Consider the following 27,234-nt stretch of genomic DNA (forward strand, 5'->3'; position numbering starts at 1 on the left):
TTGCTATCTTTCTGGGACTGAAAAGAACATATGGCATATGCCAGTCTTCACTGTCCATTAAATATGACTAGAGTCAAACTGCATACATGTAGCCCTCAACTTACGATCACACTTAAACCCAAAATTTATGTTGCTAAATGAAAAAAGTGAGTTTTGCCCCATTTTACGACTTTTTTTTACATTTGTTAAGGGATGCAAGAGGGTCACATGACTCCAGGACACTGAAACTGTCATGTGTCAGTTGTCAAACATCTGAATGTAAATCATGTGATCCTGGGGATACTGCAACGGTCATAAGTATGAAAAATGGTCGTAAGTCACTATTTTCAGTGCGATTGTAACTTTGAACGGTCACTAAGTGAACTGTTGTAAATCAAGGACTACCTGTACTTATCCAGTATTATAGGAGTCACCTTACAGATATGTTCACATGATACATTTAACTATAAACTGGGCAGTGTCATTTTAGCTTACTGTGATAAGACATAAATTGGATTCAGTTTTTTTTTAAAAAAAGATTAATTAAGGCTTTGGTGATCACCTCTTTGAGCAGTCTTATTTTGTGGGAAGACCCAGAGGTATATTGGATGGCAGGGATTTTGCAATTATCTTTTTTTTCCCGTTTAAATATTTTTGTTTGTAAAATTTGGATAGGTATGTGTAAATTTGAGCAGTCTCTCATCCAGTTAGTTTGAAGTCCAGATCAACTTCATTTTCATGACTGTAAAATTCAAGGCAAAAATCCTTGAGGCCTCAATTGCTCTTCATTGTTCCCCACAGTATTGTGAAAACAGAAACATGCCATTGAATTAAAAGACTTTGCTTAGTTTTATAATCAAGTATATTGTTTCTAGAACCTCATCAGTATGGAAATCACCATTTTTAAAGGAATGGAGAGATATCACTCCAGATACTTGAACCACTGCAAACATTTTTTTTATGCAGAACTTAGGTAAGGCACTTGGAATTCTGTTCTCCTCAAGGTGCTGACATTCAAGAATGGTTTTAAGAATACAACACTCACATTATTAGAACAAAACTACGGTAAATTAGAATTGAAATCACACATTCTTAAAATATATATTTATTAAAAAAATAGGAACATCAAAAAAAAACCCTACTTCATTTATGGTCCCTGTCTCTATATGCATACAAAGGTACAAATGTTAACAAGTACAATGTAAAAAATGTAACCCAGCATGTTCATAAAAACTATTTTCACTAGTATATTCTGTGCTGTAATAAAATTCAGTTGCATGTCAAAGAACAGTTCTCCGTATAAGCATTTACTTCTGTTGACCTTTCTTAACTACGGTAGAAACAATATGTTATGTCTAGAATACAACTAAGAGAAGGAAATATATTTCTCAATTTCAGTTGAATAGAACAGAAATTTTGATATAGCCTTCGTGACAACATTCATTGAAACTGAATTAATAGTAGCATGGTGAAAGAAATTCTTAGAAGAAGCTGCTAAGGAAGCGATCAAAACTATCATTCTGGAGATCATCCTTCTCAGCTATTTCTGTTTGGCAAGCTGCATGTTGGAGGGTTTCCCTTCTTTTGCTGAGCTGTTGTGGAGAATTTAGCCTAAAAAAGGGTAAATAGACAAATAAATAAATAAATAAATATAGGTAGTCCTCGACTTACAACCACAATGGAGCCCAAAATCTATGTTGCTAAGTGAGACATTCATTAATGAGTTTTGCCCCATTTTATGACTTTTCTGGCTACAGCTGTTAAGTGAATAATTGCAGTTGTTAGGTTAGTAATCTGGTTGTTAAGTGAATCTGGCTTCCTCATTGACTTGGCTTGTCAGAAAATTGCAAAAATTGATCACATGATCCCAGGACACTGCAACCGTCATAAATATGAGTTAGTTGCCAAGATCTGAATTTTGATCATATGACCATGGGATGCTGCAATGGTCGTTAAGTGTGAAAAATGGTCATGTCATTTTTTCATTTTAACTTTGAACGGTCACTAAATGAATTGGTGTAAGTTGAGGACTACCTATAAATGTGCTTCTACTCTTCCTTATGGATAGCTCCAAATCCAGAGAGGGGACAAGATTTAATTATTCCATAATAGACATTTTTTTTAATCCTAAATCAGTCTCTGTCAGTGCAATTAATTGATAGACTATTACATATTATGTGTCGTGCTAAAAGGTAATATTTGGTTTCAGGTTAATGTGAATCTGAACCCAACCTTAATTTATTCAAAATACCATGGTTAAAACAATACAACTTAATACAGTATATGATCATCCCTGTCATTCCCTCTTCCCACTGCCAAAAAATAAGTGTCCTTCATATGGAACGGGAATACACCCCAAATTAGCTGAATCAAAGAGGGAGAAAATAGACAAATTCCAAATTATATATTTGTTAAAGATGCTATTAAGAACTTTTTAAAAATCAAAGATATTTTTTTTAAATGCCAAAGCAAACTTAAAACATGGACACACGCAACAGAGATCAGATACAAATATGTTACCTTAATTATAGATGGATACACTATCAGATATAATCACAGGAGCTAGAAGATATTCTTAAATAGGAAAAGATCATCACCTTAAAGCAGGGGTCTTCAAACTTGGCCCTTTTATGACTTGTGGACTTCAACTCCCAGAATTACATATTATGTAATTACATATTATTTAATTATATTCTGGGAGTTGAAGTCCACAAATCATAAAAGGGCCAAGTTTGAAGACCCCTGCCTTAAAGCTACAGGTAGTCCTCAACTTACAACCATTTAGTGACTGTTCAAAGTTACAACGGCACTGAAAAAAGTGACTTATGTCCATTTTTCACACAACCTTTGCAGCATCCCCATGGCCACATGATCAAAATTCAGATGCACGGAAACTGGCTCATATTTATGATGGCTGCAGTGTCCTGGGATCATGTGATCACCATTTGCAACTGTCTGACAAGCAAAGTCAATGGGGAAGCTAGATTCACTTTACAACTGTGTTATTAATTTACCAACTGCAGTGATTAACAACTGTAGCAAGATAGGTCGTAAAATGAGGCAAAACTCACAAAACTGTCTTGCTTAGTGACATTAATTCTGGGCTCAATTATGTTTGTAAGTTGAGTACTTTCTGTACTTTAAATGTATTATTCAACAAGACCAGGAAAAATGTAAAATATTACCAGTTGTCTGAAAGAATTTGCTTCTTGCCTATTACAGGACTACTAGTTTTACATGAAAGCTGCTTTTTTCTAAAGAGGTCTGTTGGGGTGCGGCAAGGTGTGATAAGAAACTTGGAGTATGGTGTACAGATGGGTCTGGCCCACTTTTTTAGTCTGGGTAACTCTTCACAGTCTGCAGTCAAAGAGAAAAAAAGTAGAAGTTCTGAAATCTGTTGCGTAGGATCAAAGATTTATTTTGTCTAGTATCCTGTTGCCACTAGCAGCAGATAGACTCCTCAGGAAACCTACAAGAAGAGCTTTCTTATACTCCCCCCCTCCCCCACACCTGACTCCCCACAGCTGACATTACAATAAGTAATAAGCTGCTACCATAATGAACATTAAGCTTAGTTGTTGTTCTTCGGGCCAATTCACTAACATTCCAGATTAAGTTAGCATGGAAAAGGAAAGGAGAAACACCGTAAAAAGAGGACAAGGTAGAAATAAACAGAAAGTTATGTATCTTGATAAAAATGATTAACTGGAAATTTCCAAAAGCTATAAAAGGTCAAAAACAATTCACAGAGATAGCATATTTTCATAATACGTTTACCACCATTCCCACACATACACACTCATCAAGTGACATCAATCAAAAAATATTCCTGAAGCACAGATTTATGTAAAAATTATTCACATGTCTTAAAAGATTCTATTCAAAATATTTGATTTGACAAATTTCCATTTTTTAAATTTCTGATCCTTTGCTATGACAAGACATTTTATCCAAGCTGCTAAGGTCCAATGGCAAATGAGAAGGCATTTGTCAGCCTGGGAGTTGCCCACCTTAGCTGTAAGCTGCCTTTGGATCTATCTCCAAGAATTGGTCCATTTTTTTAAAAAAAAAGCCACCTAAAACTATGGCGACAACACCTTATGAAAGTGTATTCCAGAAGGTAAGTTACATTCTATATAAAGCAAATTCCATTACATTGCTCCTGACCTACGACCAATAGATAAGTTTGAACATCCAAGTTCTAGCATTATATACTAAAAAAGCATACAGTCTACATTAGGTTGTTTGAAGGACTGTCTTTTCCCAATCTGATCTACCCAATCCACCAAAATGTGGTGGCAGGGAGTGCTATGGGTTCCCTCTCTAAAGAGATCCATCTGGTGGGACCAAGAAGAAGGGCCTTCTCCATGGTGGCTCCCTCCCTATGGAACATCATCCCTGCAGACACTCTTTGATACTCTTTGCAAGGCCGAGAAGACATGGTCTGCCGATGGCCATAAGAACCCCAGAATGATAGGGAGGCATCAATCATTGATTGTTGTCATTATTGAGGTGAGATTGTTGTCACAAGTGAGGTGGAGTTATTGTTTTTTGTATTGTTTTTTGTATTGGGATTTTATTCTTGTAAGTCACCCAAAGTCACTGGGAGTGAGTTGGGCAGTCATAATTAATTAAATAATTAAATATAGCTTCATGAATTTACATTGTATCCACTCAATTATTTTTATAATTAATTAACAAGTAAATGATCTTTTTAGTTTTTCTTGTAAGAAAGATGATCCCAGCCCTTTTTGTTTAAACAAATGAGTGTGTTACTGAAAAACTTGGGACAATACAAAATAACACATTTCATCTCCTGGGAGACCAGGGATGAAATTAGAATGGAGAAGGCACTACAACAGCTTCAGAAAAAGTGACCAGCTTCTGGAGCAGAAAAGGAGGCAACACAGGAGAAAGAAGAGGAAATAGGCAGGGACTATATACAATATAAAATCAGAAAGAACAGAATTTCTTTATTCCTCCAGAGCAAACAAAAATTGCCCTAAAACTACTATTATCAGGAAGTCAATACTTGTGGAAATTCCAGAATTGGAATGTGGAAACAATTTGTGGAGATGGATAGAGATACATTAATCATTTGCAACTCCGAGTGTTGGAATCTTGGAGATTCATCAGTATAATCTTATTGTCACCACTTGTCACAGACTAACATTCCCCAAAGTGGTGTTTTCCAAATCTGCTGTAATACACCTTCCAATAGCCATGCTATACTAGGCTTAAGGAACTGTCGTCTAACACATTTTGATAGAAGGCTGGGAAAGACTCCATCAAATGCTTTCTCCCAAAATTCTCCAAAAATGGCAATTAATATTGAGACGGGATAATATTGTTTTTCTTTATACTGGATTTGCAGAGGAGAGGGGCTATACAAAAGGTTCGCTCATCTGCAACAGATGCTTTACTCAAGTGAAATGCCTCCTCTCCCAGATATTGAGTAAACTCCACATAGGGCAAACATGTCCTTGTACCTATTTGCAAGTTATACAGAACTTGGAGGGAGCATCACTCCTAGCATCAATGTCAAAAAAATATTAAAACCCAAGGTAGAAACAGAACACACCTACAATTGCCTTTAGCAGAGTCTTTCCAAGGGGGACTCCTGCTCTACAACATTACTTGACAAAATGGAAGAACCAATCATAGTTCTTTTGAGGCCCATTCTGATGTTCTCCAAATGTATTAGACTACAATATCTATCATCCTCAGCCAGCATCTGGAAACTGGGAAAGGCTTAAATGTATCACCCATTTTAAATTCCATTACCCCCATCACATTGGCCTGCCACATGCGCCCACCACATTTCCCAGTATCCCCATCACATCAGCTGTCCCACTTAGTCATGCAGGGAAAGTATTATAAAGACCCTGCCAGTTAAAGAATTTCAACTGGCGGGGTCCAATAAGAGAGCCTTTTCTGCTATTGTCCCTACCCTCTGGAACCTCTCCCCCAGAGGTGAAGCAAGCCCCCACACGCCTGGCCTTTTGAAAGAGTTTGAAGACCTAGCTCTGCCAACAGAGTGATACACAACCCTAGGAGTGTTTAGCGCCTTGATGTTTCTCCCCAACCTTTAAAAGTTTATCTTATCCTTCTTTTTTACTTGGCTCCATTTATTTATTTCTTACCCCTGCTTTATCATTTTTTATAAATAATTCAAGGTGGCAAACATACATAATGCTCCTTCCTCCTATTTTCCTCACAACTATTCTATGAGGTGAGTTGGGCTGAGAGTGTGTGACTGGCCCAAGGTCATCCAGCTGGTTTTCATGTCTAAGGCAGGACTAGAACTCACAGTCTCCTTGTTTGTAGGTAGGCTAGGACCTTAAAACAACCACACCAAACTGGCTCTCATCCATTTCTCCTTTTTTAAAAAAAAAATGATGTCTTTTTATATCATTTATATGCTTTTATATTTTAGCTGTACAACCCCCAGAGTCACTCTGAGGTGGGCAGTATCTACATTTGACAAATAAATACTTGTTTTAGGAAAGACTTAGTTGGCCATTGCCACATAAAACAGGAAACTATTTGAACATATTGTTTATTTCTTTGTTCAATTTAGTTTCTACCTTCCCTTCAGGAACACAAAGTGGTGAAATAGCCTTCCCTCCTATTTTTCCCACAACAACCCTGTGAAGGACAATGTAGTTACCTTCCTCTTCTCCTAGAGGAAGTGGTGCAGAAAGTCGCCACTTAGTATTTCTCTTATCTAGTTTTGGCAATGACTTCAAAAATTCTTGCTTCAGGAACTGAACCTTCTGTTCTTCAAACTGTTTCCTCTATCAAGAAGCAAATGGGGAATATGATTATTAGGATTGTGCAGAGCTTTGGATTCAGGCTCCAAAAGTTGTTTTGCAGTATTCAGAGAGCATTTGCCCACAATAATTTAAACCTCTTCTGTCTTTTCCTAGGCTAGTGCAGTGTGTTTTAAGGTGCTCCAAACAAAAAGCAAGAAATCTGTTCAAATCAATAAGAGGGCACACTGAGTGATATCCAGACACCCACTCTTATTACTGTACCTTTCACTACGTTGTGTTTTATCCTTCTAGTGTAGCATTAAGAAGAAAAGCCTCTTCTCATTTTCCCTTAGTCTCTTCTCTTAATCTCTATTACCCTCTCTGCTTTTCCATTGTTCTATTCAAAACCCTAACCTAACCCTAACTTTGGCTTTATCACAAGCATACATTGCTTAAAATTCTTCCTGTTGCCCTCAAAAATTTGATTGTGCCTCTATCTCAATACGTTCTTTGAATTATTGTATGTAGCCCAGTCCAGAATTGTTCAACCTCCTGGCCATTAAAAAAAAGCTCCCTCTGCCATGGTCTTTAGATTTCTTCTCCTTGTTTGCACTGCCTATAAAAAAAGAGGTTCTTGTGCTACACTTCTCCGGTAGAATATAAAATAAAGCATGATTACTGTTCACCTTGCCTGTAACTGCTGCTAATTTTTTTAGCAGCATAGGTAGACATCGGCTTAAGACCACAATTGAGCCCAAAATTTCTGTTGCTAAGCAAGACATTGGTTACATGAATTTTGCCCCATTTTACAGCCTTTCTTGCTGCAGTTGTTAAGTGAATCATGGCAGTTGTTAAGTTAGTAACACGGTTGTTAAATGAATCTGGCTTCCACATTGACTTTGCTTGTCAGAAGTTCGCAAAAGCTGAACCCCAGAACACTGCAACCGTCATAAATATGAGTCACTTGCCAAGCGGCTGAATTTTGATCACATGACCAACTGTCATAAATGTTGTAAGTTGAGGACTATGTCAGGAGTTTCTTTGGGGCCTACATATTCAAAATTTGAGATTAACCAGAGGGCATTGTCACTAAGGAAAGAGTCTAAATGTTCTCTCTCCCTCATTTACTCCAAGTTACTTAGCTGTTTTTCCTCTGCCCATGCATATTGGTTGATTTTAACAAAGATGATTTTTTCTTATGGGCTCCTGTAGGACAATACCCCTAAACACAAAGGGAGAAGTCAAGATGAAAAATCTGCTGTAGGTTTTATAGAGGAATTGCTGCTGTTGGCCATAATATGAAATGATCAACTTGGCCTCTGGGAAGCAGGGGGAATGACGACAGCTGTCTACCTCCCATCCTAGTCGAATGGCTGCTTCAGTAAAGTTCTTCCGTTCCCCTTCAAACGCCTGTTTCTGCTCCTCAAACAGTTCTCGCTCCTCCTGCAGCTGCTGTTGTTCCTCTAAGAAGTAAGAGCCCTTCAGGTGGGCAGGCAGTTCTGAATTGGCAGCAGACATTAATTGCTCCTGGAAAGTATTATTTTGAGTTAAATTTACAAACAGATCCATACAGTTCAAAAACATGAATTTTCCATTATAGACAGGCCATGTCTTTGTTGCAGACCTACAGTTTAAACTATTGCTTTACAATAGCTTAACTGTTACAACTTTTCTCAGCAAATCCAGACATATACTTTGGTGAGGATGATTAGAATTCTGCCATGAGGAGTGAAGTGAGTCTCTTGCAGTTCCCAGCATTCTTGGGAAGAAAAACAAGGCTATTAACTAGATAAACAGAGTGTCTTTTGTTGCATGAACCAGAAGGCCAACAGAAGGAAAGAGACTAAGAGTTTCTTCTTTGAAATGCCCTAACTATGAGAATGAAAGTCATTTTCAATGTTTAGGTAGGTTTTATAGTAGCATTTTTATTTACTGTGCTGCTAAATCGCTTTTTTAAAATAAATACATTCTTGGTCTCATTCAAAAAGGCCGTTTATAAACAAATAAATATTTTGTGTTTGTTAATTTAGTAACTGAAGATGTAATTACGTGATATCAGATTAATGCAGAGTAGAACACAAAACCCTACAGAATAGGGTTGGAAAGGATCTGGGAGTCTTCTAGTTCAACCCACTGCCTAAGCAGGAGACCCTATACCAGTGGTTCTCAACCTGTGGGTCGGGACCCCATTTGGAGTTGAAAGACCATTTCATGGGGGGTCACCAAACAACGCAGTCCGCCATTTTTTCCCCTCTTTTCCTTAGCTGTGCTACTCCCTTTTATTCTATTGGCTTTTGAAAGCCAATAGAATAGACTCACTTGAATAGAGTCTAATTCTATTGGCTTTCAAAAGCCAATAGGAATTGTCCAGGCTGTCTCTGACCTGCTGAGCCCACCAAAAGTCCCATTCTGCAAATGGTGCTGCACCAATTGAGTAGTCCTCGACTTACGACCGGTTGAGTAGTCCTCGACTTACAACTGGTTAGGGGTCGCGGCATTAAAAAGGTTGAGAACCACTGCCCTATACCATTTCAGCCAAATGGCTGACCAGTGGGTGATGGAGCACTCACAACTTCTGGAGCACTCACAACTTCTGATTAATTGTTCTCACTGTCAGGAAATTTCTTCTTAGTTCTAGATTGGATCTTTCCTTGATACGTTTCTATCTGTTACTTCTTGTCCTGTCCTCAGATGCTTTGGAGAATAGTTGACACCCTCTTATCTAAATTCAAAAGATCAACAATAACCCATCGGATAGAATTTTCAGAGGACACTTTTTGGTATGGGGCTGCTTTTAATTAGGGAGTAAATACCAAATACAAATAGTTATCCTTACAACTACCAGCCTTTGATATCCCACCTGCCCAAAAGGCTAGGAGCACCAGGAGAGAGCAAAGCACCTGGAAGCAGCCATTTACCTGGAAACACTGCTGCTGCAATGCAATCAGTCCTCGGCTCTCTTCAATCTCTTTCTTTAATTTCATTATTTCCTTGTCATGATCCGTCACAATGACCACAGGGTTTGGACCATCTCCCTCAGACATTTGGCAACCAACAGCTGGGCAAAAAGATAAAAATGGAGACTGGCTTGATGTACTTTTTATCCTCGTGAACTTGGACTAAGGAAAATTTAGGGCAGTTGAAGATATATATCTTAAATAGCCCATATTCAGACAGACAGACAGACAGACAGACAGACACACACACACACACACACACACACACAAACTTAAATACTGAAACTATATTTAAATGCTTTTTTGAAACTAGTATGACTTGGTTAAAGGGGTGTGGTGGCCTAGCTTTTAGGTTTTTAGGATTCTTGACCAGAAAGTTGGCAGTTTGAGACCCAAACACCATGCGATGGAGTGAGCTCCTGTCCTTGCAAATGCAAGTAAATAAGTAGGTACTACTTTGGTGGGAAGGTAAGGGCATTCTGTGAGCCTCAGTGTATAGTCATGCTGGCCACCTGACTATGGAAGCATCTGCACACCACGCTAGGAAACAGAGATGAGCATTGCCCCCTAGAGACAGACACGACTAGACAGGGGAAACCTTTATCTTTATAGCTTGATTAAGAGAGTTGGGAAGCTGGCTCCATGCCTTTTAATGTTTATCTTTAAACTTTTTTCGTATTACAAAACAATCAGAGTTTTACCTTATAGGCTTGTAAACTAGGTCAAATTGTAAAACTGTACATAGGATCAGAAACGTTTATTTATTTTATATATTCTTTTTTTAAAAAGCCCTGGAGACGACCAACCTTTTTACGTGATATTAAACCCTTTACAGGAATCTGATGGCTTGCCAACCAGTTTTTCACTGGTTGTCTTCCTATCACCCCATGCTATTGCTTCATGACAACCAGAGTCCAGCAAGAACCCTGGGTCATGTTTTGAGTATAAGCAGCTATTTGTTTCCAGTAAATATGCTTAAATGAGAGGCTTGTTCACTAATAAACTTTAGTTTAAGTTGCTTTTGGATTGGATTCAACTAGAAACAAGGCTCACTAAAACAAAAATGGTAAGTCAAACTTACATAACTTGCCCTTCACATCTCCTTTGTGAATTGAGGTCAAGACAAGGGGAGATTTTTCATACACCACTTTAGTGCCAATTCCAGAATACCAGACAATAATTTACAGCTGCTCTTAGCTTATACTGTATATTGCTGTTAAATCATTTATGAAATACCACAAAATACGGCAGTATGAAGTATTACTTTTGAAGATTCCAGTTCCTATCTGTTGCCATCCTGCACATAGTTTACCTCTCTAATTGAATATATTGGATAGCTCAAATCTATTTATTTATTATGCTGCTACAAACCTTTGGTATCCTTTGTATTTGTGGGTATATTACAGTTTTGATTAACTAAGCATTAAGAATACACTGGAAATAGAGGGAAGAACAAGATCTTAGGATGAACAAGAACAGGATCTTAGGATGAAAACCTCCGAGAATCAATATGGGTCAATATAAAAGGAAAAAAGAATGACATTGCTATAGGTGTATACTACAGGCCACCCAACTAAGCAGAAGAAATAGATGAATTCTTTGCTAACCAATTAACAAATGTATGATATCAACTAAGAGACAAGCTCTGCAGCAAGTGGGAGATCGAACAGATTCCTAACCAACTTAGCTGACAACTTTGGCATCCAAAAGATAGAGGAGGGAACCAGAGGAAAAGCTATTCTGAACCTAATTCTTACTCATAGAGAAGAAGTATAGAGGGAGTTAAAATTGCCAGAACCTTGGGCGAGAGTGACCGTGTCATACCAGAATTCAATATAATGCAAACATATGCAATAGAATATAATCCAACCAGTATCTTAAACTTTAAAAGGGTTGGTTTTAACAAACTCAGAGAGAGCCTAAACAAAATTTCATGGATTAAAAATCCTAAAGGGGAAAACAACTCAAGGAGCGTGGGAAACACTGAAAAATATAATCATTAAAGTCCAGTCCAACACAATACCACTAAAAAAGAAAAACAAGAAATCCAAGAAGAAACCAGCATGGATGCACAAAGATCTATCTGATAAATTGAAAGACAAAAAGGATAAGTACAAAAATGGAAAGAGGGACACATAACTAAGGCAGAATATCAGCACCCGAATTTACAAATATAAAGTCAGGAAAGCAAAGGCTCAGAATGAACAAAGACTTGCAAAAAAAGTCAAAGATAATTTAAAAAAGTTTCTTTCAATGTGTAAATAGCAAAAAAAAAAAAAAAAAAGTCAAGGAAACAGTTGGTCCACTCAAGAGAGAAGAAAGATAGGAAGTAAGTAACAGGCAGTAGAAAGCAGAACTGCACACAAAAAGAAACTATAGCCCAACCTACCAAAAACATAACTGTAAAAGAAAGATTAGAAATCGAAATTAAAATAAGCAAGAAAATAGTAAGAGAACACCTATCTGACCTTGATGAATATAAATTACTGGGACCTGATGTATTACATCCCAGAGTTCTGAAGGAGTTGTCAGATGTTATCTCAGAACCATTGTATCATATCTTTAAAAAAATCTTGGAGAACTGGGGAACTACCAGAAGATTGGAAAAAGGCTGATGTGGTTCCCATCTTCAAAAAAGGGGGGAAAAAACAGACCCAGGAAATTATAGACCAATCAGCCTAACATCAATACCTGGGAAGATACTGGTTAAAAAAACAAACAAACCCAGATCTGTGAACATCTAGAAACAAATAAAGTTATAATGAATAGCCAGCACAGGTTTGTTAAAAACAGATCATGCCAAACCAATTTTATTTCATTCTTTGACAAAGTGACTAAATTAGTAGACCATCAAAATGCTGTGGACATAGTATATTTAGACTTCAGCAAGGCATTTGACAAAGTAGACCACATGATTAGCAGTATTCCAGTATTTGAAAGGCTGCCACAAGGAGGGGGTCAATTTATTTTCCAAAGCACCAGAAGGCAAGACAAGAAACAATGGATGCAAACTAATCAAGGGATTAGTTGATTCCTGGAATTAAGGAGAAACTTTCTAACAGTGAGGACAATTAACTAGTGGAATAGCTTGCCTTCAGATGTTGTGGGTGCTCCATCACTGGAGGTTTTTAAGAAGAGACTGGACAGTCACTTGACTAGAAGACCTCCAAGGCCCCTTCCAGCTCTATTCTGATTGATGATTCTGATTGATCTGTCCTTCTGAACAGGCCAAAAAAGCCAGCATTCTATTCTAAGAACTAAATGCCACTTCTGGAAGCTCCCAAACAAGCATAAGAGGATCTTCTTTGCTCCCTCTCTGCTTGGCAGTTAGATATGTTATATGCACACGGAGCTTATTCTTCTTATTTATTTTTAGGGCAATTTATTGTTATTTTAGAATTTTGTTATTTGAGCACTTTAGGTGCAAGGTTCAGGTGCAAGAAATCAGGAGTGAGTGTTGGGTCCAAAATAAGTACAAGTTTATTCCATGCTACCTCTAAACAAGAATCTGAACTACTAGTGGAGAAGGCAAATTGGAGGTAGACAACAGTCAGTAGAACTCAAGGAGGGCTGGACTTAGATCTCCTGTGGGCATGAAGGGACTCCAGACTGATGATGTGCTTGACTCCTCCCTCAGGCTCGGCCTGATCACCAGGCTGGCAGTTGATCTAATACTTTTAACTGTTCTCTGTGGTTTTTTTAGTTTTGTGTGTCACCCAGAGCCTATTGGATTGAGTGGCCAATTAACTTAAATAAATAAATAATTCAAAGTGACAAGCAAACAAATTGCATAAAGTATATCTTTTTATCTCATATCACCCCCATGAATATATGCAGTTGCCTTTTTTACATCATTTAGAGTCTTACGATAACAGCACTGAACTTCTCTTTGAAGGGTATGATGTGAGAGTTATTGTACCTTGATTATGAACAGCTTTTATGGTATTTCTGAGCCTACCCCACTGTTCCTGGAAGGACTTGTAGGGACAACGTTGCTCTGTGCCCTTGAGACCAAAAAGAGAAAAGAAAAACACCAGAAAGATTAAACGAGATTAGTCAGAAAGTAAAAGCAACATGCTCCTTGCTTAACTCCTATTCATTAATGCCTGCTTTAAGTTACAACAGTGTTGAAAAAGTGACGGATAACTTGTACTTGCCCAGGGTCACATTATTATGATTCAGGAACTTGGCAACTCTTGCACATTTATGACAGCCACAGCATCCTGCAGTCACATGTTTGCCATTTGCAACCTTCTCAGCCAGCTTCCAACAAGTAAAACCAATAGGTAAGTTAGTAGGGAAGGTTGTAAGTCATGATCACGAGATATCTTGCTTAACAATAAATTTTCTGATCCCTATTGTGGTCATACATTGAGGGCTATCTGCATAGCTACCAACTGCTAGAAGTATCCCCATGACACCCTTACTCTGGCACTGCCCCCATCGGTAGCCAGCATCTCTTCCAAGTCTTGGGTCACTTCATTCAGCAATTGTTTCAGTTTGGTGTTCTCAAAAGCCAGGCCCTCTTCCCGTTGTTCCTGCTTGGCCAACTGGATGCGGTAGAGCTCTTCCTCCTTTCTACAACAATAGAAGACAAGAATACAAAGCTAGAATATTGCCAGCATAAAGCAAAATTTCTTTAATCACTAATTTTTGCAAAAAAAAAAAATGAAGTTTCTAAAGCATTCTATTGCATTTTTCGTCACATGGTTCAGCTCAGTACCTGATCATCTCTTAAATAAAATGGTGATGGATACATATATGTTATTTTCTTGGCAACTATATGGGAGCCATTTGCTGTTGCCTTCTGGGATTTTCCCAACTTGGCAGGTTCAGCTATAGCTGTGGAATTTCCCGTCCCAGTACTAACCAGGTCTGATTCCATTCAGCTTTTTCCAAAACTGATTGCATAACAGCTGTTGGAACATTACCATCTACTTTATCATTAGTAATTCACCCTAGGTATAGCGGGGGTTGTGCATACATACTAGTTTCATGACACTCCTAGAATGGTCCTTAGGAATCACCACTCCTAGATTTGAATGTTATAAAAGTATAGTTGAAAATGTATGATGGATAAAACTTAGCAAAATCTCAAATACATACAGTGCTGTCCATTTCTTTATAAATTTAGTTCTCTTCTATAAAATGCTTCTCATGCTGAAAGCCACAAAGGTGTTTGGGTGCATAATCTAGGTTTATATTCCATAATCTCAGCATGGAACATCTCCCATAATGATTTTTAAAATCCACATTGACCTTGACTTCGTTGTACCACAGATATCCATGCCACCTCAATCTCAAGTTCTATCCTTCTAACTGCTCTTGGTAGGCCAAATTCAGCAACATCTTCCTGAACAAGAGATGGAGGCAAATGCCAGCAACTTACCTGCCCAGGGATCTCCCAGTTTTCCAGGTGGCCCTCTTGCCGTCCATCCGAGGAAGGACATTGAGGATTTCAATTGCTAGGAAATAGGAAGCCACATGCCTGAGCAGTGAATGCACTCAGCTTCCCGAGCCTTCTTCCCCAGACCTGACACCCCAAATCAAAGGTGAATATTTGAGTTCAAGTTCTGTTAGCAAAAGCTCCTTTCATTTCTGCTATTTATATTGCAAAACAAAACTTCTCCAGTTTAACATTTCAGAATTGTCATTATGCCTGCTTCTCATCTAGCCAGTAGTTAAGAGACTGACTGGTGTTTTCTCAATTGTCAGAATATAACCGAGGGCTTTCCTGACCAATAAACTGTTCTTAATAAACTGTTTTATGTTTTACTTGAAATGTAATGTCTGTTTGTTAGCATTCATTTGATGGCTGGGCTACGTATCCAAGAAAATAATATTATGAACATTTATTTTTTAATGAGACCTGCTATTTAATTATGCAGTATTATTTTAGAAATTATGCATATGCTTAAGATCACATCTTCTAGCAAATATTCTTGCTGAATTTAAATCTCAAAACTTTCCTCTCTGCATTTGGGGAAGGGAGGGAAGAATACTTTGAGTCTTCTGATTGGCTTGTGAATAGCTGATTGCATTTCTATTTTTCCCAAGTACAAGTCTTGAAAATGTATTAATAACTGATTAAAGCTGGTCTGATCATATACATATACCTCCCCCCAAAATAGAGGAGGGGGGAATGAAGCACAATAAAGTTATACCCAGTGTGTAGACTTCAGCAGGAAAAGCTGATTATTTTCTGTAATACAAAAGATAAGTACAAGCTCATCTTAGAATATGAGTGAGATAAGATCAGTATCCCATGATCCAGGAGCCATGTCAGGTTTCCAGATGGTTCTGGTACCAATGTAACAACAAATAATAAAAGGGCCTGCCATTTTTTTTAATCCCCCACTTGTAACTACTCACTTCCTCTCTTGTCTGTTTTGTTAGTTAAAATCTGGCTCATCTTGTCTTTCAGTCGAAGCAGTTCTTGTTCCTTCCTCTTCATTTCATGACCATGCTGGTTCTTCTGGTTAGCCAGAGAACTGAGGAGCTTGGTGATCTGCTGGGACAACCACACTTACATTCAAAGCTAGGAGAGTAGATAGGGTGTTTCTGCAGCGCTCTTGATTGACTACATTCAAGCTTTCCAAGAGGCAATCCCAGAATCCAAGCGGTCTTTCCTTTCATAGACCCCTACCAAGTTTCTTTCTGTCTCGTACACAAGCATAAGACATAAACTGCTCTATGGCAAATTTCACGCTACATTGATATATTAAACAAACGAATGAAAAAAGCATTGTATCGGGGGGGGGGAACTATGGGTAAAGGAGGAAGAAAAGGCATCACCTATTTATTCAAGATAGCATACTTCTATGAAGTTTTAAAATGTAATTGTAGGCAATTTTAAAGCTATTGAGTAGTCACAAAGTTATCAAATAAAACTGTAGACATTCAAACTAAAATACTTTAAAATCAAATCTCATTCACCTAATGCCCAACATGACTGAATCAAGTAAATTTGCTACTTACTATCAGCCAATCATTATTTATCTGTAGAAGGAATGCAAGGACCTAAAAATCTTGCCACATGCTATAATATTCAGGAATAGAAAATAATATATTGCATTTTAAAATTAACTCTCAACAATTCCATCCTAAGCTTCCCCCCCTTTTTTTCTGATCACAAGTATCTCTTAGATTAGAAAATTTTCCAGACAGATTCTATTATGTTCTGTTATTAGTAGTGCCTGCCTACTTTCTTATCCTCCTCAATTTGAACTGATCTTGTCCTTATTATTTATTAGTTTTAAATTAAGAATTTCTTCTGTTTTTTTGTCTTTGTACTATAGTATTGCTATAACTGTTATCTATTGGAATCTATACTAACCATTGTATTCTCATACAATTTAAAGCTAATATATTTCAGATAATTAAAGTTACTTTTACCTGGTTTGCACAGTGCCTAGATGCATTGATGCATCACTAATTATATTAGAATATGAATATACAAAATCATGAATCAAAGCCATCAGCATTTGTTTACTTTTGTTTCGCACCTTTATTATTTTTTACAAATAACTCCAACACATTTTCCTCTTCCTACTGTAGAAAAGAAACACAGGATGGCTTGAGAGGTCATCATTCTTTTAGTACAGATATAATCTTAGCTACTAAAGTCTTGACAATATTTATATTTATGGAGAGAGACCAAAAGTGTATTTAAAATGTATATATTTATCTGAATTATGATTGTGAGTGTACAGGTCAAGTCAAGCCTAACTTAATGACACTTTCTTTTGCTGGGCACACTTCTACTGCTTTAGCCTGTTTTCTTACACTCACTTTCTCCAACCTGTGCGCTTCAGATATGATGGACTGTGAGTCCCAGAACTTCCCGTTGTTCTAGGCCAGGGGTCTTCAAACGTGGCCCTTTTATGACTTGTGGACTTCAACTCCCAGAAGTTGAAGACCCCTGTTCTAGGCTCTACACATTTCATCAGGATCAGGAAGTCTGTCTTACAGTGTTCAATAGCAATCTTTCATAAAGTAGAACTTATTAAACAAAAATTAGAAGATGGGATTGTGTCTAGGGCTCAAAATGAAGGATTTGTAATAATTCAGCTTGCAATAATTGAGCTCCAGATGGACCAACAGTGATGTGATGAGCAGTCTATGGGGAGGCTGACCGGCCCATCCCTCAGAGATGCTTTTGTGTGGCTCCCATTCTTTTTGGTGACCCACGGTGCCCATCAGTTTCCAGCAGGCTGCATCTCTGTTAACTCAAGAGAGAAGACATTCAATACACTCTTCACCTGCAATATTAGAAGGGCTGATTCAATCATTCTTCCCTTCCCTCACTCACCTCCTCCTTCTCTTCTTTCAGCATATCATTCAAGTGTTTGTTTTTGCTTTGAAGCTGCTGTTCCTTATTCTGCACAATTGCAATTTCCCTTTCAAGTACTTCCACATGTTCCTTTGGGGGCAAGGTGGGGGGGGGGAACAGACAAGAGAAGGAATCATAGCAAAGAATTAAATCAATTATTATAGTCTCCTCCCTGATCCCAAATATAAATTACTTCAATAATTTTATTACAGAACTAAGACATGAGTGTAGTTATTACTAGGAATGAGATTCTCACTTGAGAAAAGGCATAGCATCAGCAACAACTGCAGGCTTGGAGAAAGGATGCTTTAACATACAGTGGATACAAAAATTCTATACACCTCTGATAAAATACTGAGTTTTTGAGATGTAAAAAAATCAGACAAGATAGATCACTTCAGAATTTTTTTCACCTTTAATATAAGTTGTACAATTTAATTGAAACACAAACTGAAATCTTTTGGAGGAGAAAATAATGAAAAATGTACAATAAGGTAGTCACATAAGTGTGCATCATAGGTGGCACCGTTATGCTTTGGGGCTGCTTTTCTTCAACTGGAATTTAGGCCTTTAGTCAAGGTAGAAGGAATTATGAACAGTTTGAAATATCAGTCAATTTTGGCATAAAACCATGAGTGCTCTACTAAAATGCTGAAGATGAAGAGGAATTTCACCTTTCAACACAACAATGACCCAAAGCATACCACCAAATCAACAAAAGAATGGTTTCACCAGAAGATCAAAGTTTTGGAATGGCCCAGCCAGAGTGTGGATCTGAATCTATGGGATGACCTGAAAGGTGCACAAGAGATGCCCTCACCATCTGACAGATTTGGAGCACATTTACAAGGAAAAGGACCGAAGATTCCCAAGGAAAGATTGCCATGCCTACCTCAAAAGACTGGATGCTATTATAAAAACAAAAGGTGCTTCAATTCAGTATTTATTTAAGGATGTGCACACATAAGCAACCACATTAACAGGGGTAGAATCAAGATCACGTGAAGTGTTAGTACCGTGACATGATAGCAGTGTTCCAATATCTCAGGGGCTGCCACAAAGAAGAGGGAGTCAAACTATTTTCCAAAGCACCTGAAGGCAGGACAAGAAGCAATGGATAGAGACTAATCAAGGAGAGAAGTAACCTAGAACTAAGGAGAAATGTCTTGATAGTGAGAAAAATTAACAAGTGGAACAACTTGTCTTCAGAAGTTGTGGGTGCTCCATCCCTGGAAAATTTTAAGAAGAAACTGGACAGCCATTTGGCCGGAATGGTATACGGCAGGGATCTCCAACCCTGGCAACTTAAAGACTGGTGGATTTCAACTCCCAGAATTAAGTTGAAGTCCCCCAGTCTTAAAGTTGCCAAGGTTGAGGACCCTTGGAATAGACTCCTGCTTGGGCAGAGGGTTGAACTAGAAGACCCCCAAGGTTCCTTCCAACTCTGTTATTCTAGTTTTTTATTGTTATTTTTTCCTGAAAGATTTCAGTTTATTTTTCAATTGAATTGTACAATATCTTATATGTTAAAGGTAGAAAAAATTCTGAAGTGATTTTTCTTGATTTGTTTTTTTTTTTACATCTAAAAAACCTACATTTTAACAGGAATGTGTAAACTTTCTATATCTACTGTACATACACTGTATAAAAGCAGGAGTTCTCAACCTTGGCAACTTTAAGACTTGTGGACTTCAATTCCCAGAATTGCTGGCTGAGGAATTCTGGGAGTTGAAGTTCACAAGTCTTAAAGTTGCCAAGGTTGAGAACCCCTGGTAAAGGAAGAAGTGACTACATCAATACTGCTGTATATATCACTCTCTCTGATTTCTCCTTTTTTCCCATATAGGACAACAATAAACTGATATTCACTCTTTTGTACTAATGCATTGCAGGAACAGAATGGAAAGGGCCAGTGACATGGATGATTATCAATTTAATGAAATACTGGCAGATTTTGATAACTGTCTTTGCCAAAATTAAAATACAGTTGCCCAAAAATCATGTGCATTTTAATCAGTTCAATGACAATAATTTTATTTAGATAAAAAGAAGAGGAAATAATGTATCAAAACCTGCAGCTGCTCTATATCAATAATTATAGTCACAATTCACTGCTACTGCTACTTTGATAATTAATGCAAACCTAGCATGAATATTCACTTCTCTGAAGTACTCCCAAGAAATGATTTCATAATATTTTGGCGCAATGAATAAAATTAAATTGGGGGGGGGGAAGGCAATTACATTCTTGTTGTGACTCCCATGTATATACCATATCTTTACTTGTGTAAACAGGGAACACTAAAATTTAAAAACCTTTGCATTTGAGAGAGCTTCCTGGTTAGCTGGATGGTGTGAAAATATCTATGTAATCAAGCAAGTGAAGGAGCTTTTAAGCAAGCTGGGCTTAAATTGAATTCATGCAACTGTCCATCTCCTTAATTACTCAGAGTTACAGTATACTATCTCTTCACCTTCTGCTGTGGTCACAAGTAAATCCATAGCTTTACCCAGCAAGCTTAGAAAATTACATGGGTTGGGGCTGTAGACAGGATCATAGCAATATTCAAAGCCTCCACCCTCCCTGTGCCTAGACGGAAGAATCCAGTAGATTCTGAAACCTAAGAAATGTCAAATATTCACATGAACACCCCCCCCCTTTAGAGCATGCAAGCATCAGGAAAGATATTACACAACAATCACTATGTACTGGCAATGGACAGTTTGAGAAAAACATACACTCTATTTCCATTTATAGAACTAGTTTACGATGAGAAGGACATCTGAGCAACCCACATTTATATTGTATATTTTTATTTTTGGAAATTATTAGATGGTTTTAAATGGAAAGGTACTCTGGTGAAGCTGTTGGGCAGACATGAAAGAAATTGGGGAATACTCCATGATTATCTCTGTTAGCGGACTATCTAAAAGGATGAACTCTGCTGCATGAATTCCTGTTCATTCCAAAATAATTGTCCATAAATTTTCTTGGAGGATTTTGCTTCATTGCCATTGGTACTCGTTTGTTTTTTTTTTTAAAAAAATGTTTGGATTCAAAAGCATCTTCTTTTAGTCACTGACATTAGCTAACACACAGGCCACACATACTGCAGAATCTGGAAGTTCTGACCTTGAGTTTACCCTGCTCTTCCCTCAGATAATCCAGTTCTTCATCCCATCGCATCTTCTCTGCCTCCACATCGCCCAGCCTGGCTAATGCGTTTTGGTACAAATTCAGCAGTCTGCAAGCTCCATTAACCAATTCCAGGAGGTCAAAGCCATGCTCAATACCATCTCCAGAACTATCATCCTTATAAAGGGCAGGGAACCCCAGTGCTACCATTTCCTAGGCAAATGTATAGTTGAAACATAGAAGAGGTAATAGCAACAGCATTTAGACTTATATACCGCTTCACAGAGTTTTACAGCCCTCTCTAAACAGTTTACAGAGTCACCTTATTGCCCCTAACTATCTGGGTCCTCATTTTACAAACCCTGGAAGGATGGAAGGCTGAGTCAACCTTGAGCCGGTCAGGATCAAACTCCAGGCTGTGGGCAGAGTCAGCCTGTGATACTGCATTCTAACCACGGTGTGACCAGAGCTCCTAAATTTTTTTTAAAAGACATGCTTGTCATTCTTAATAAACAACTAGCATAAGAATACATAAGAGAAACGGGGTGGTATTTTTATGATACACAAGTGTATGTTACAAGAATTCCATTAGACACAGGAGCCTCAAGGTTTTAAAGCTTCAACATCAGACCAAACAAAAATAAGAGAGAAAGAGGGAAAGAAAGAGAGAGAGAGAGAGAGAGAGAAGGAAGTGTGGTAGTTTGTACTTAATATCTAAAAATGTCACTTTTAAGGTCTTAATAGAAATGGATTTTCTTCTCCTTATAAATTATAATTGCAGAACTCTCTCTCTCTCTCTCTCCTCCCTCTCTCTCTCTCTCCTCAGCATATGTTCGTGTCCAAGCATAAGGAAACTACAAACCATTTTTTTTTTTTTAGGTCAAGCAGATATCCACCGTTTTCTGCTTCCAACTTCATGAGCTTGAATGTAGTAGCCCAACCAGGCCAAATCCACCAATTAAAGTTGTTTGTCTCACATCATAAAAAAGTCCAAAGTCAACCTACGTAATCTCAGAGTTCCTAAAGAGTTAATAAATGCACAAAAAGCCTACTCAGCTCCCTTTGTTTTCCTCTGGTTGTTATTTTTCAGCTAGCTGTTCACATTTTGTAGCTGTCCTTTGCTCAAGTTACTCTCATTGTTTTTAAGCAATCCCTTTCCAAGCACCAGTACAATTCTAAGGGATCAGCTTACTATGAGACTTTAAAGCATTGACCAGATCTGGGTTTGTTCTCAGCATTATCAAAATACCAAAATTACAAATACTTAAGGAGTAAAACTGAGTGAAGTTCCTCACCAATACATCTGTTTACAGGTAGATGATTTAGTCTAGCTTTTCTGTTAGAAAGCTGATACAATCACTTACAAATTAACTTTCTGCCCAAAGTTACATAAAAAAGACTGTTAGTGTTTTAAAAAATCTCAGCAAACGATCAGAATGCACATGGCAGCTGCACAGTTTAAACTATTAAAGCTATGTAACACTTCCAATTCAGAAATTTTGGAGTTCCTGGGGATACAAATTTAGAACCTGCCTACAATTCTAAAACCTAAATGCATTTTTTCCCAGAATGAGGCAGCAACTGGGGGAGGGGGAGAAAGACCTTTCTCACTTTGGTAAGATAGTACAACAGAGATCAAGAAGATTATACTAAACTAACATATGGTTTTAATAACACTTCATAGCAGCTCACCTTTGTGGAAAATGTGTAGCTTTTTGGGGGGGGGGAACTTTGGGGGAAGAACTGGTGGACTTAAGACAGCTCTGCGAAAAACAGAGTGACGACCATGGGGCAATGAAGAGCTGGCAAGTAGACTGGCTCTTCGATAATTAATTCCACTCCAGACAAAGACAGCACCTAAGGCTGCCCACAAGTCCTTGCAAGGTGGACCATAAGGTAGCAGTCTGGTGGATTTAGCAGTCTGGGAGATGCGGAAAGAGCCATCTTGCTCAAACTGTGGTTGATGTCTTTGGAAAGACATTAAGCTTGTATACTTTCTTTCTAATCACTTTCAGAAATTGCTTGTTAACTGTTTTTCAGCTATAACGAACCTTTGGACTGTCAAGTTTTATAGTAACAAGTGAGTTTCTTTCAATCTTTTAGGGCAGAAGTTTTAACTACAAGTTTAAGCATTTTTTTTAAATAAACAGCAAAAGGGTGATTGACATTCTGATGTTAGAAAGCTACACATTTGAAATAGCATTTTAAATTATAAAGAATTCTTTCCATAGGAAAATGCTTTAGCTTTGATTTTTTAAAACCATTTTCTGTTTTTATTTATTTATTTGAGACTTATATACCGCTTTAAGTGCAAGCACTCTCTAAGCGGTGTACACCAGTAAGCAATGTATGTATATATATATATATATATATATATATATATGTATATATATGTATATATATTTACATTGCCCCCAACAATCTGGGTCCTCATTTTACCTACCCCGAAAGGATGGAAGGCTGAGTCAACCTTGAGCCGGTGAGATTTGAACCGCTGACCTGCTGAACAGAGTCAGCTAAAGTGGCCTGCAGTACAGTTTTCTGTACCTTCTACCTTTTCTTTTTATTCTTTAAGTTTTTTCCAAGTTTGTGTTAATTTTTACTGTTGTTTTTCAAAGTTGTCGCCAACAAAAAGAGTAACTAGCAAAATGTTGGAAGTATCTAAAAATTCTCCGAACGCATTAGCATATGAACAGACAAGCTTTGTCCGTTGTTGCTATTTGTGGAACTTGACATAATCAAATGAACAGCAGAAAAGGCAGTGGAAGAACACATCAACACTCAGAAGATTTGATGCCTTTTCACACATACTCTTCTCTGGCCAGAAGATGCCTACCTTATTGAGGTAGGAAATACAGTGATCCACGTTATCACTCCAGCAGACAGTATTGTTTAATTCATGAAAGTTTCCCTGCAGCTCCAAAGAGTCAGTGAAGTGGGCTGGACTGAATGCAGATTCAGCTGATGAAAAATCCAGCTCAGATATATACTTGCTCATGAAGCGCTGTTCATCTACAAGGAAAAGAGCAAATACAATATAAAAAGAGTGAATGGGGTTATGACAATTAAGAAGAAAGAGGAGTCTAGGGATATTGAAAACTAGTATCATAGTTGGGGTCCCAATCATAAAACTCTGTTAGTCCTAAGAAAGGAAATGTTTTCTAATGACTCAAAGTAGGGAAGAGCAATGTCTAGGTAACTTGCTCGTATCAAGAGACATTAATTTTGTTCCACACATTTGTGTTCCGACACTAATACACAACCAAGGGCAGGCCTGAATGCAAGCCATTCGCTCATGCATACAGCACAGCAGATGGCAGCACTACCAAATGTTAGGGATTCCCTTTCCAAAAATGCTAGGCATTTAGTTAGCTGTTGGATGGAAGTCCACTAAAAAACTTATAGTAGCTAAAAAGTTAAGATGGGCAATTGAGAAATATTCTCTAAAAAGGTAACAACAAATCACTTCTGTATTGCTGTTAGGAAAATTATATAGATGAAATTAATAAAGTGCTGAATGCAAATCAAGGGAATGTGGAATGAATACAGTTAACTGCATTCTGCAAACGATAACCTCAAGCTTTCCAGTAAGACTGGGCTTTCTTCCCAGCTACTATGATGTAGATACTTCCATGACACTCCTTTTTCTTGTTAGAAGAGGAGGAAGAGTTGGTGGTCATAAAGCAACAAGCACAAAAGCCAACTTGCTGTAGTAGCAGATGTCAGACGAGGATTAGGGACACCCAAACTCAAACCTCCATTCAGGCAATGACTCTTATAAGGTTCCTGTGCTTGGGGTGTTTAACAACTGGATTCATACATCCCATTCACCCCTGACTTACCAAATAAACCAAAATATGTTTGGGTTCATACAACATGCTCATCTAAAACATGGCTTACTAATCTCAACAGCTGGTTTTAATAACATATTGTACTCAGTCAAATCCCTATGAATGGAATGATTATATTAGGTGTGAACCTTGTGTATATATTTCTGCAACAACAGATTAATAGGACTACTCCTGTGGAAGTTCAGCATGCTACAAATAATCTCTTTATTTAAGAACAGAGCAGTCAGCATGCATAGCTCTTGACTTCCCAAAGAAAGGGTGAAATGAAATTGACCAAATTAGCAAACATTGACGGAGAACTAAACATTAATAAAAAATATTTGCTTCTAAAATGCATTTCCAATTGGGATTAGACAGTTACCTGCTAACAGCTCTGCTCTTGGTGTGGCTGGGATGTTTAAAGGTTCCATTTTCTCCTTAGCATTCAGTCAGACACCTTCAAAAAAAAACCCCAAGACATTCTTGCATTCCTTTGCAGCATCTTAAATCAGCAAAGAATCAATTATCAAATCTCTTCAACTAATAGCTACTTAAATGTATCCTATTTTTGTAATTAATACTAAATTGCTGATGTGGCTATACTGAATCTCACTGCATTGTTCCATTCTACTCTGCCGTGATCAGAACCCAATTTGACATGCTGACCCATAGTTAAACAATGACAGTGACAAATGGAAACAAGTTCATATTCCCACATCTGGCCTTGGCTGATACTGAAAAGCTGAGTAAGGTTAGGTTGGGTGAGTATTTGATTGGGAGACCACAGGAAATCAAAAGCTAAAAAATCCCCTAAGGGGAAAATGGTGAATTACTTCCTAACATTGCTTTAAAAAAATCTCTGTGGAATATTCATGAAATTCCCATACATGAAGTCACCCTCAAAGGGAACTTGACTTTAGACTGCAAGAAGATACAAGATGGCTGGCAACTCCAAACAAGGAGGCCCAATCCTTTAAATAAGTACTTTACTGCTTATTCATTTGTGTTAAATTTCTTTAGAAGTTGGGCTGTAAGCACATTAAGTAATAGCACCAAAGTTTATACAATAATCCAGATTATATTCAAAGGAGACTAATCTTCACTGAACAGATTACCGTGTGTCATAGCAAGCATACTGCTTATGTTTATAGATTATTTGGTTTATACTACTGTATTCAGAGTGAATGCTCCTTTGAAGGTACGGTACACTACTGCATGACAGCATGCATATTGATCAAACTATATGTTATTTAATGTATTACATATCAACTTTTAAAATTTTACAAAGCAAAAATATGAGCGAATAGTAAAGGGCTTATATCCAGATCTTCCTCAGTCCTTATCTGATCATTTCTCTGCATCAGATTGAAACATGATTGCCATATTTTCCAACAATTTTATTAATTTGGAAGAACAAATATTAAAGGATCCAAGTATGAGTGCTTTTTTTCATTCCAAAACTGTGAAAGTGACATTATACATTGGAATGCAGTGGCTAAAAATTTTGAAAGCTGTGTTTTTCTTTCTTTAGGTATTTCTTTCGATCTCTGCATGAAAAAGCTTAACTAGAAAACATCCAAGCTAAAATTTTAGGGAGGAAACCATTCACTTTTTCTGTATCTTGCACATGTACATCTTTAAAGCCAACTGAACCTTAAAGTTGTTGACATCGTATTGAACCAATTTTTAACCATAGTTTATACAAACATAATTGACTGGGTTTACTACAACTGTTACACGCTAGCTTTATTTTAGTCACAATGCATATTTGTGGCAGCAGTCACAATCAAATTTTTGAGTTTAAACAATCTTCAGTCCTCTCCTCCCCTCTCACTCTCACACAACTACTACCGTAGAACAAAAAGCTGAACGATCTATAGTTCTAGACCCATCCCTCATAAACCTAGTTTTCCAAGTAGCCTAGTGTTTGTACCGTAGATCGTCCAAAGAAAACTATAATTAAAACAATTAAACTGTAGAAATGACTAGAAATTATCAGTAAGTTTTCAACGCGATTTAAACAGCGAAGTATGATAATTTAGCCCAATCTAACAAGTTTAGAGAGTCTCCACCAATGCCGGTTTGTGAAAAAGCCCACCACGCCGTTCCTCATGCAATCAGCCGAGACTGGCCACCTACAATTGCATTCCCTTTGAACGCCTTTTCTAAAGTCCCCGCCCTTCTGCCACGCTCTTCGCTATTGGATGAAATCCGGATTCGGGAGGGATTCTGTTTTGAAAGCATG

At 37.7% G+C, this 27,234-nt stretch overlaps 1 protein-coding gene across 8 annotated transcripts; it reads right to left on the minus strand.

Annotated features, from left to right (window-relative positions):
- Window positions 1–1,121: 1,121 nt before the first annotated feature.
- Window positions 1,122–27,142, minus strand: LOC120301907 (afadin- and alpha-actinin-binding protein-like). 8 transcript variants are annotated; one of them, XM_039329683.1, is made up of 14 exons: window positions 27,129–27,142; window positions 25,372–25,446; window positions 23,996–24,171; window positions 21,157–21,372; window positions 18,003–18,113; window positions 16,064–16,199; window positions 15,081–15,156; window positions 14,119–14,269; window positions 13,611–13,695; window positions 9,653–9,792; window positions 8,088–8,261; window positions 6,650–6,776; window positions 3,165–3,336; window positions 1,122–1,590 (listed from the first exon to the last, which is right to left on the minus strand). In XM_039329683.1, exons 2-14 carry the CDS (start codon window positions 25,418–25,420, stop codon window positions 1,461–1,463), a joined length of 1,743 nt encoding a protein of 580 aa, XP_039185617.1. In that variant the 5' UTR covers window positions 25,421–25,446; window positions 27,129–27,142; the 3' UTR covers window positions 1,122–1,460. The 8 variants fall into 8 exon arrangements, with proteins under 8 accessions (XP_039185617.1, XP_039185614.1, XP_039185615.1 ...); XM_039329680.1 differs by lacking the exon at window positions 27,129–27,142 and adding an exon at window positions 27,043–27,112; XM_039329681.1 differs by lacking the exon at window positions 27,129–27,142 and adding an exon at window positions 26,923–27,081.
- Window positions 27,143–27,234: the final 92 nt, after the last annotated feature.

Source organism: Crotalus tigris, unplaced genomic scaffold, assembly GCF_016545835.1.
Source record: "Crotalus tigris isolate CLP2741 ecotype Arizona unplaced genomic scaffold, ASM1654583v1 scf7180000024407.359931, whole genome shotgun sequence".
Taxonomy (NCBI): Eukaryota; Metazoa; Chordata; class Lepidosauria; order Squamata; family Viperidae; genus Crotalus; species Crotalus tigris.